The following is an 11,331-nucleotide window of genomic DNA, read 5'->3' on the forward strand; positions in this document are numbered from 1 at the left end:
CTCTTCTTGCTTTAGGGCGCAACCAGGATTGAACTGATGATCTATCGAACTAAAGATGATTACGCTACCACAAAGCTATGCACTCTTGATGGATTCCTTTTTTTAATTCCAATATCCAACAAGATTCTTGCCAATAGTATTCATATCATTTTATATTTGATAGGGCATGTTCGTGTGCAAAGATTTGAAGCTAATAATCTCGGGCTGTGAGTGTTGTTGGAGGTAATCTATAATCTTCTTGCTGTAGGCCACAAGGAGGATTGAACGGATGACCTACCAGACTGCAACCGATTGCTCTACCACTAAGCTATGCACTCTTGATGGATTATTGTGTTTAATTCCAATATCCAACAAGATTCTTGCCAATATTATTCATATCATGTTATATTTGACACACATGTTCGTGTGCAAAGATTTGAATTAATAATCTCAGATTGTGAGTGTTCTTGCAGGTTATCTATAGTCTTCTTGCTTTAGGGCACAAGGATTGAATTGATGACCTATCGAACTTCTTGCTTTAGGGCACAAGAAGGATTGAATTGATGACCTATCGAACTGCAGCGGATTGCTCAACACCCATGAGTGCTGAATCTTTTGTTTATTCTAATATCCAGTAATACGTCTTACCGATATCATTCATATCATCTTAGATTTGAAACATTCGACACATAAGGAATATGCATGTTTGTTGTAACAATTTGCAATTAATCTTCTTAGGATATATGTGTTATTAAAGGTAATCCCTACTCTTCTTGTTTTAGGGTGCAACCAACATTGAACTGATGACCTATCAGACTGTACCCGACTGCTCTACCACTGAGCTATGCACCCTTGATGGATTCTTTTGCTTAATTCCCATATCCAACTAAATTCTTGCCAATAGTATTCGTATCATTTTATATTTGACCTATTATAATGGATACGCATGCTCATGTGCAAAGATTTGAAATTAATAATCTCGGGTTGTGAGTGTTGTTGGAGGTAATCTATACTCTTCTTGCTTTAGGGCACAAGGAGGATTGAACTGATGACATATCTGACTGCAACCGATTGCTCTACCATTGATTGGTTCTTTGGTTTATTCCAATATCCAATAAACGTGTTGCCGATAGTATTCATATCGTCTTATATTTGAAACATTCGACACATAATGCATATGCAAGGTAATCCGTACTCTTCTTGTTTTAGGGCGCAATCAAGATTGAACTGATAACCTATTGGAGTGAAACAGATTGCTCTACCACTGAGTTGTGCACCCTGAGTGGATTCTTTTGTTTAATTCCAATATGCAACAAGAATCTTGCTAATAGTATTCGTATCATGTCATATTTGACACATAAGGGATTCACATCTTCATGTGCAAATATTTGAAATTAATAGTCTTAGGTTATGAGTGTTCTTGGAGGTAATCTATACTCTACTTGCTTTAGGGCACAAGTGGGATTGAACTAAGGACCTATCATATTGCAACCGATTGCTATCCACTGAGCTATGCACCCATGATTGGTTCTTTTTTTTATTCCAATATCCAATAAGAAGTCTTACGGATAGTATTCATATCATCTTACATTTGAAACATTCGACACATAAGGCATATTCTCAGTACACACAAACATGCAATTAATATTCTTAGGATGTAAATGTTGTTAAATCTAATCCCTACTCTTCTCGTTTTAGGGCGCAACCAAGATTGAACTGATGACCTATCGGACTACAAAAAATTGATCTACCACTGAGTTATGCATCCTTCATGGATTCTTTTGTTTAATTCCAATATCCAACAAGATTCTTGCCAATAGTATTCGTATCATGTTAAATTTGACACATAAGCGATACGCATGTTCATGTGCAAATATTTGAAATTAATAATCTTAGGTTATGAGTGTTGTTGGAGGTAATCTATACTCGTCTAGCTTTAGGGCACAAATAGTATTGATCTAATGACTTATCGGACTGCAACTGATTGCTCTACCATTGAGCTATGCACCCATGATTGGTTCTTTTATTTAGAATTCCAATATCCAATAAGATGTCTTACTGATAGTATTCATATCATAATAGATTTGAAACATTCGACATATAAGGCATATGCATGTTTGTGTGTAACAATAAATATTCGTAGGATGTAAGTGTTGTTAAAGGTAATCCCTACTCTTCTTGTTTTAGGGCGCAACCAATATTGAACTAATGATCCATCGGACTGCAATCGATTGCTCTTCCACTGAGATATGCACCCTTGATGGATTCTTTTGTTTAATTCCAATATCCAACAAGATTCTTGCCAATAGTATTCTTATCTTGTTATACTTGACACATAAGGGATACGCTTGTTTGTGTGCAAAGATTTGAAATTAATAGTCTTAGGTTGTGAATGTTGTTGGAGGTAATTATTACTCTTCTTGCTTTAACGCACAAGCTGGATTTAACTGATCACTTATCGGACTGCGAGCGATTGCTCTACCACTAAGCTATGCACCCATCATTGGTGAATATTTTGTTTATTCCAATATCCAATAAGACGTGTTACCGATAGTATTTATATCATCTTAGATTTGAAACATTCCATACATAAGACATATGCATGTTTGTGTGTAACAATTTGCAATTAATATTCTTAGGATGTAAGTGTTGTTAAAGATAATCCCTCCACTTCTTGTTTAAGGGTTCAAATAGGATTGAACTGATGATCTATAGGACAGTAGCTAATTGCTCTACCATTGAGCTATGCACCCTTGATGGATTCTTTTGTGTAATTCCAATATCCAACAAGATTCTTGACACATAAGGAATACACATGTTCGTGTGCAAATATTTGAAATTAATAATCTCAGGTTGTGAGTGTTGTTAGAGGTAATCTATAGTCTTCTTGCTTTAGGGCACAAGCAAGATTGAACTAATGACCAATTGGACTACAACCGATTGCTCTAGCATTGAGCTATCCACCCATGATTGATTTTTATCGATAGTATTCATATCATCTTAGATTTGAAACATTCAACACATAAGGTATATGCATGTTTGTGTGTAAGAATTTGCAATTAATATTCTTAGGATGTAAGTGTTGTTAAAGGTAATCCCTACTCTTCTTGTTTTAAGGCACAACCAGGATTGACCTGACGACCTATCGGATTGCAACTGATTGCTCTACCACTGAGCTATGCACCCTCGATGGATTGTTTGGTTTAATTCGAATATCCAACAAGATTCTTGACACATAAGGGATACATATGTTCGTGTGCAAAGATTTGAAATTAATAACCTCAGGTTGTTTGAAGTAATCTATACTCTTCTTGGTTTAAGGCACAAGCAGGATTGAACTAATCACCTATCGGATTGCACCCGATTGCTTTACGTCTAAACTATGCACCCATGATTGGTTCTTTTGTTTATTCCAATATCCAATAAGACGTCTTGCTGATAGTATTCATATCATCTTAGTTTTGAAACATTCGACACATAATGCATATGCATGTTTGTGTGTAACAATTTGCAATTAATATTCTTACGATGTAAGTGTTGTTAAAGGTTATCTCTACTCTTCTTGATTTAGGTCGCAACCAGGATTCAACTGATGACGTATAGGACTGCAAGCGATTGCTCTACCACTGAGTAATGCACCATTGATGGATTGGTTTGTTTAATTCCAATATCCAACAAGATTCTTGCCGATTGCGCTACAACTAAGTTATGCACCCATGATTGCTTCATTCTTTTATTGCAATATCCAATAAGATGGCTGACCGATAGTATTCATATCATCTTCAATTTGAAAGGCATATGCATGTTTGTGTGTAAGAATTTCCAATTAATATTCTTAGGATGTAAGTGTTGTTAAAGGTAATCCCTACTCTTCTTGTTTTAGGGCACAACCAGGATTGAATTGATGACCTATCGAATAACAACTAATTGCTCTACCACTGAGCTATGCACCCTTGGTGGATTCTTTTGTTTAATTCCAGTATCCAACAAGAATATTGCCAATAGTATTCGCATCGTGTCATATTTGACACATTAGGGATACGCATTCTCAAGCAAATATTTGAAATTAATAATCTTAGGGTCTAGGTGTTGTTAGAGGTAATAGCTCTACCACTGAGCTATGCACCCATGATTAGTTCTTTCGTTTATCTCAATATCGAGTAAGATCTTACTGATAGTATGGTTTGAAACATTCGACACATAAGGTATACACATGTTTGTGTGTAACAATTTGCAATTAATATTCTTAGGATGTAAGTGTTGTTAAAGCTCATCCTTACTCTTCTTGTTTTAGGGCGCAACCAGGATTGAACTGATGACCTACCGAACTGCAGCAGATTGCTCTACCACTGAGCTATGCACCCTTGATGAATTCTTTTGTTTAATTCCAATATTCAACAAGATTCTTGTCAATAGTATTCGTATCAGTTTATATTTGACACATAAGGGATACGCATGTTCGGTTGCAAAGATTTGAAATTAATAATCAGTTTATATTTGACACATAAGGGATACGCATGTTCGGTTGCAAAGATTTGAAATTAATAATCTCGGGTTGTAAGTGTTGTTGGAGGTAATCTATACTCTTCTTGCTTTAGGGCACAGGGAGGATTGAACTGATAACCTTTCAGACTACAACCAATTGCTCTACCAATGAGCTATGCACCCATGATTGGTTCTTTTGTTTATTCCAATATCAAATAATACGTCTTGCTGATAGTATTCATATTGTGGTGTCCCTTTCATGCAAGAGCATGCATTTGAACACACCACTCTTTTAGCCACTCCCGTTTAGCACATCACCCATTTTAGCCCACCCTTTTAGCACACCATTTTGGGACACGTGTAGCTAGGCCGTCCCAAAATGGGTTCTTTGTATCTTCTATATATTGAATGATAAGTATGAAGCTAGCTAGGCTGGTTTGGTTTCCTTTTATGTGCATTTCACATAATTGGTGGAGAAGCGGGCTCAAATTTTAGCCACTACTACATTGTTCATGGCATCCCAATTCCCTTCCGCCGCCTCCAACGTCGATACCCCGATGGAGCTTGAGTTCTCGCAACCTCACGCACGACCTCCCCCTTTCCAAATGGAGCAGCTCCTGGAACTCGTCTCCAACGCCATGCTTCAAATCAGCCATATGAATCAAGCTATGCTCTCCTTCCTCTCCCCTCACAACGACCGCGCGCAAGATCGTCCAGATTCCAAGGTGCGCCCGAAGTCCTTCTCCGGATTGCCTTCCGAGGATGTCTTAGCTTGGTTGGATCATTTTGAGATGATCTCTAGTTACCATCGATGGTCCGACGAGCGCAAAGCTTTGGAAGTTCGTACCCTACTCGAAAACGTCGCCGCCACCTGGTACGTCCAACAATCAAGCAACCTGATCGAGAATTGGGTGATCCTTCGGGATCTCCTCGTACAAAACTTCGCCCATCAAAATTCAGCCCAAACGGTGTTACAACAACTTGAAACATTGCAGCAACAAGCACACGAACCCGTGGGCCAATTTGGTGTTCGCCTCAATCAACTCCTCATTCGCGCTGACCCTACCATGCCCGAGCATGTGAAGCTTTTCTCCTTATGGCCTCGTCTGCGCCACGACATCACTCGCCGTGCTCGGGACCAAGGTCCACAGACATTCAACGACGCCATCCTCATCGCCCAACGAATCGAAGCTTGTACATTATCTGACACCCAACCTCGTTGGCCCCATCCATCAGCCACCGACTCACGCGCCCATTACCAAGGCGCGGCCCCCATGGACATTGATGTCCAAAACATGCAATTGCAAGCTCGCCGCAATTGTCCCGATCGCGATAGCCAAGGGCGCCCGAGGTGTTTCTACTGCCACAATTATGGACACGTCCGACGTCAGTGCCGGAAATTGCAACAACAATCTCACAAGCAACAAGTCCAGATAACTATGGTTGACGCGACATCATTGGTTAAGCTTCCGGGCAACTGATGTCCGAGGTGGTGATGGAAGAGCCAGCCCTCCACATCCAAGCGTCCGCCTCTTCTAGTTCAAGGGTATGCACCGCCCTCACCACCATTAATCACTGCACCCACACCATCTTATTAGACACTAGTAGTAGTATATCTTCTATTAGCACTGCTTTAGTACACCGGTTAGGTCTCCCCACATCCACTACTCCTTCCATCCAAGTCCTTTTTGGTGATCACCAACATCTTTACCACTCTCACACACAAGCCCATTGCACCTTCACCTTAGGCACTATCACCTTCTCACATCACTTTTATGTCTTGCCCCACCAACTCTTCCCCCTCACCCTAGGTTGTGATTGGTTCCTCAAGCGTCGCGCTGTGGTTGATTTTGATGCCCACAAACTTCTTGTCCCACATGCTTCCCCTATCCCTCTTCTACAAGATAGCTCCCCTAGCCCCCACCTTAGCCAAGTTTAGGTAGCACTTAGTCCACAAGAGCGATTGGTCTCCATCTGCCAATTATTAGCCCGTTTTCCATCACTAAGCCTCCAACCCACACATGCTCCTACTGTCTCTTTCCCGGTACAACATGCCATTCGTGCTGGGGAGGCCACTCCGATCTGCATGGCTACCCACCGACGTTCCCCTCTCGACCACGATCGCATTGATGCGGCCGTCACCGACATGCTCACCAAAGGTATTATCGTTCCTTCCACCAATGATTGGGTTTCGGAACCCCACCTCGTCAAGAAGGATGATGGCACCTTCCGCTTTTGCATCGACTTCAGGCCTCTTAACAAAGTGACTATCCATGACCTCTACCCGCTCCCTTGCGTGGACGACCTCTTGGATCAAATCGGTGGCTCCCGTTATTTCACCTCCCTGGACTTAGCCTCGGGATATTGGCAAATCCCCCTGAAACCTTCTAACGCCCACAAGACCGCATTCCGCACACGCCGCGGGCTATTCCAATTGACCCGCATGCCGTTCGGCTTGTTTGATGCTGGCAGCACATTCCAACGCATGACCAACTCCATTTTTGCCGCCCTTATCAACAAAGGTGTCCTCCTCGTTTATCTCGATGACATCCTTATCCACACGGCCACTTGGGAGGACCATCTACAAGCTCTCACCGAAGTCCTCGCTTGCATAACTAAGCATAACTTGCAGCTCCAATGGAAGAAGTGTCGATGGGGAAGCACCAGCCTCCGTTTTCTCGGCTTCATCATCTCTGGTGACGGAATCTGTATGGACCCTGCAAAGGTAGCAGCCATCAACAACTAACCTCGCCCCACTTCAGTCAAATCCTTGCAACGTTTTTTGGGCATGATCACCTTTTCCCTTCGCTTCATCCCAAACCTTGCCTTGGTCACTTTTCCCGTTCGCCAACTCTTGAATAAAGGCGTGTCATTCAGTTGGGATCCTGCTTGTGAAGATAGCTTTCGTCGCCTTAAAACCATGGTCAAGGAATCGGGGTTGCTCGCCCATCCTAACTTTGACCGACCGTTCACGTTGCAGATAGACGCATCGAACCAGGGGTTAGGAGCCATCCTCTTGCAAGCCGATTGCCATGGGCAAGAGAAGGTGGTCGCCTTCATTAGTCGGACTCTCACGGTGGCTGAACGCAACTACTCAACCACTGAGAAGGAGCTACTTGCGATTGTCTGGTCTTCCCAGCGTTTTCATCCATACCTTCATGGTGGACAGGTTACCGTTGAGACCGTTCACCAGCCCTTGCTTTCTCTTATCCATCAAACTCACCCCCCAAACCGCTTGTTGCGATGGATGCTGGCACTTCAAGAGTATCAGTTTACCCTCTCCTATCGGAAAGGTGCAGGTCGTTGATACTCTCTCTCGCGCCGACTGCCAGGCTGTCCAATTTCTCCCTGAGACATCCGATCTTCCGATACCATTGCCACAAATCGCTATGCTTCAACAACACGACCCCGCCATCCAACAGATAATCCATCAGTTGCACTCCCTCCAACCGTTTCCCTCACAACGACAGTTCATGCTCCGCGATAACTTGGTATTCTTCATTCAAGCCCATCATGAGCCTCGTCTCTACATCCCTCATGCCCTACAACAAACGTATCTCCAATTTTATCACGACCACCCATTGTTGGGCCACTTGGGTTTCCACAAGGTTCTTCAAAAATTACGTCTCAAGTATTACTAGCCCAACATGAGACACTCAGTCTCTACCTATATCAAACAATGCACTTTGTTTCAACACATCAAACCTGGGGGCAAGCCAGCTGGAACACTCCAACCCATCACCGTCACGTCAACTTTCGATCTAGTCGGATGGGATTTCATGGGAACTTTTCCCGAAACCTCTAGGGGCAACAGGTATATCCTTGTCATAACAGAATACCTCACACGATGGGCTGAAACTGTTGCCATCCCCGATGTCATTGTGCCAACAATTGCCTCCCAGCTCTTGCAAAAGGTAATATTTCAACATGGTTGCCCTATCCAAATCTTATCTGATCAGGGCCGCCAGTTCCATGGGGATGTCCTCAATGTTGTGGCAACTCAACTAGGTGTCCAACAAGTGTTTACATCCCCTAAGTACCATCCTCAAACAAATGGCCTCACTGAACGCCTCAACAAGACCCTCAAACAAGAAATTGCCGCTTACATCGATCCATGCCACAAAACCTGGGATCAAATCTTGCCTTTTGTCACCCATGCCTACAATACATCCGTACAAGCGTTGACACGGATCAACCCTTTTCGAACACTCTATGGACGCGACCTGCGGCTCCCACCAGAAACGTCCATGACATCTGTTCTAAACTTGCCAACATGGATAGTGCTACTTGGGGGCTTTATCTCCAACAAATGCTCCCCCTCCTTCGACAAGCCAGCTCCCGAAATCTACAAGTCGCACAACAATGTCAAAAGCGACACTACGACCTGGGTTGAATCACCCCGACGTATGCTGATGGAACCAAAGTCCTTCTTTACTTTCCGATCCGGCGGTGTGGTCCCAGTGAATCCCTCATGCACCGGTGGATCGGCCCATTCACCGTAATTCGTGCCATCAAGTCCACGACTTACTTACTCCGACGCGATTCCAACGGTCAATTCAGCTCAGCCCATGTTGCCCGTATCAAGCCATATGCTACCCCAAGCCTATCTTCTAGCATCCCTCCTTCTCTCATACCGTAACACTCCTTGTTTTTCTGAGGGGGGAAATGTGGTGTCCCTTTCATGCAAGAGCATGCATTTGAACACACCACTCTTTTAGCCACTCCCATTTAACACATCACCCATTTTAGCCCACCCTTTTAGCACACCATTTTGGGACACATGTAGCTAGGCCGTCCCAAAATGGGTTCTTTGTATCTTCTATATATTGAATGATAAGTATGAAGCTAGCTAGGCTAGTTTGATTTCCTTTTATGTGCATTTCACAATATCATCATAGATTTGAAACATTCACTCACTTTTTCTTCATGACATGGATGTATGTATGTTTACATTTTGGAGTTATCAATAGTAAGTGAGTTGCTTTGGTTTGAGAGAGAGAGAGAGGAAAAGAAAGCAAAGAGAGCAAGAGAGAAGGAGCCATGAGCGTGATCGACCTCTTCGAAGTGGCCCTCCTATGGCAAACAAGGATGTGTAGGATGAGCTGCAAGAAGGCGAGAATTTGTGGCCAGTAGGATCCAAACCACTTTTCGAGGGTTATTGGTTTAGTACCATCTCAATTTTTTACCATATTCATATGTGTGCATGTGTATTTGCATATGCATGGTTGTGTTTGTATGTGTCTGTTTGTATGCATGTATGAATGCATGCAAACATGCATTGGTAGCATTCCATCTCATGTTCTTTTTTTCCATGCTAATTTGTGTATTTGTTGTATTCATTTAACAGGCAAAAAGAGTTCTTTTGGTCTTGAGAAGCCTCATGGGGAGTTCATGATGGTGATGCTTTCTCTATAAGTATGGATGGTCTTCATTCCTTTCATGACTTTTTGGATTTGGAGGTTGACATTTATTAGGAACATTTCTGAAAGCCAAGTGGGTGTTTATTCATCGAATCCCACCCACTTTAATCTTCACTAACCGTGTCTGTGGATTTTTATTATCACCTAACATTGTATTAATCTTTCTTAGTGCCACATCACTAGGAGAATGCAAGGTCCTCATTTCTACTTGTTGTAAAGGAAGGAGATTGATAAATAAATCATTGCATGTTTCAAATCGCTTCCTTCCGAAAAAGTGGCTATTGGGAATTTATTTATAAGGGCTTTTTCTTAATCATGAGCTCAAAAAGCCTCTCTACGAGCACAAGCAAGCATCAAGAGCATGGTTTCGAAGATAACCCACTATCTTCACCAAATTGGCTTCAAAATGTCCAAGTCCGACAATTCTTTGTTCACCCAAAGCGACTCCAGAGGACAGTTATTCATCATAATTTATGTGGACAACTTGGTTATTGGAGGAGAGCACATCGGCGATATTGAACATACCAAGAAGCTACTCTCCGACCGATTCGAAATGACAGATATGAAGGACCTACATTACTCTCTAGGGATAGAAGTAATTCAGACTCCATACGGCATTATGATCTCCCAATGACACTATATCCTCAATCTTCTTTACAATTTTGGGACGACAGAGTGTAAGCCTGTCTCCACCCCTCTCGATCGAAATCTAAGGTTAGATGCCAATTCCAACACAGAAGAGTGTGAGCCGACTTTCTATCATCAGCTAGTCGGAAGCCTTATCTATCTCATCATTACTCGGCCCAACCTCAACTATCCAGGCAGCCTCCTTAGCCAGTTTGTGCAGACACCACGCAACATCCATCTAGACTATGTTAAGAGAGTGTTACGTTATGTAAGTGGGATGATGGATTTCAGCATTCTCTACAAATCGGCCACACCGATTCGACTTGAAGGGTACATTGATGTTGATTGGGCTGGCTACAAAGCCGAGAAACGATTAACATCAGGATTCATCTTCTCCCTCAGCTGCAACGCCATATCGTGGAGCAATAAAAAGCAGCCGACAATCGCACTATCAAGCACAAAAGGCAAATACAGGGGCGCAGCCGTCACTGCATGTGAAGTTGTTTGGCTAACAAGAGAATACTGAAGGATCTAGGTGTTCCCATCAAGGATCCGATTCTCCTGCATTGCAACAACATGAGCAACATCCACTTGGCCCACAACCCAGTTTTCCATGCTCGGACTAAGCACATTGAGGTGCATTATCACTTCATCCGAGAACGTGTCCTGGCCGGAGATGTCTACCTACAACACATGAGCACGAATCTACAAAAGGCCGACATCTTCACAAAGGCCCTAGAAGCCGACAAGCTACAACAGTTCACGACAAACCTCAAAGCCGATCCGAGGACCAGTCCGAATCCCGAACCAACCTTCAACG

The 11,331-nt window shown here is 42.8% G+C and overlaps 1 protein-coding gene across 1 annotated transcript; it reads left to right on the top strand.

Annotated features, from left to right (window-relative positions):
- Positions 1-4,865: 4,865 nt before the first annotated feature.
- LOC147863206 (uncharacterized) lies at positions 4,866-5,945 on the top strand. The gene has a single exon (XM_087321787.1). The coding sequence runs from the start codon at positions 4,977-4,979 to the stop codon at positions 5,943-5,945; it is 969 nt and encodes a 322-aa protein (XP_087177913.1). The 5' UTR covers positions 4,866-4,976.
- The last annotated feature ends 5,386 nt before the right edge of the window (positions 5,946-11,331 follow it).

This window comes from Azolla caroliniana, unplaced genomic scaffold (genome assembly GCF_043228905.1).
Source record: "Azolla caroliniana isolate FFs.n. ecotype wild unplaced genomic scaffold, voAzoCaro1.0.p SCAF_6, whole genome shotgun sequence".
Classification (NCBI taxonomy): domain Eukaryota; kingdom Viridiplantae; phylum Streptophyta; class Polypodiopsida; order Salviniales; family Salviniaceae; genus Azolla; species Azolla caroliniana.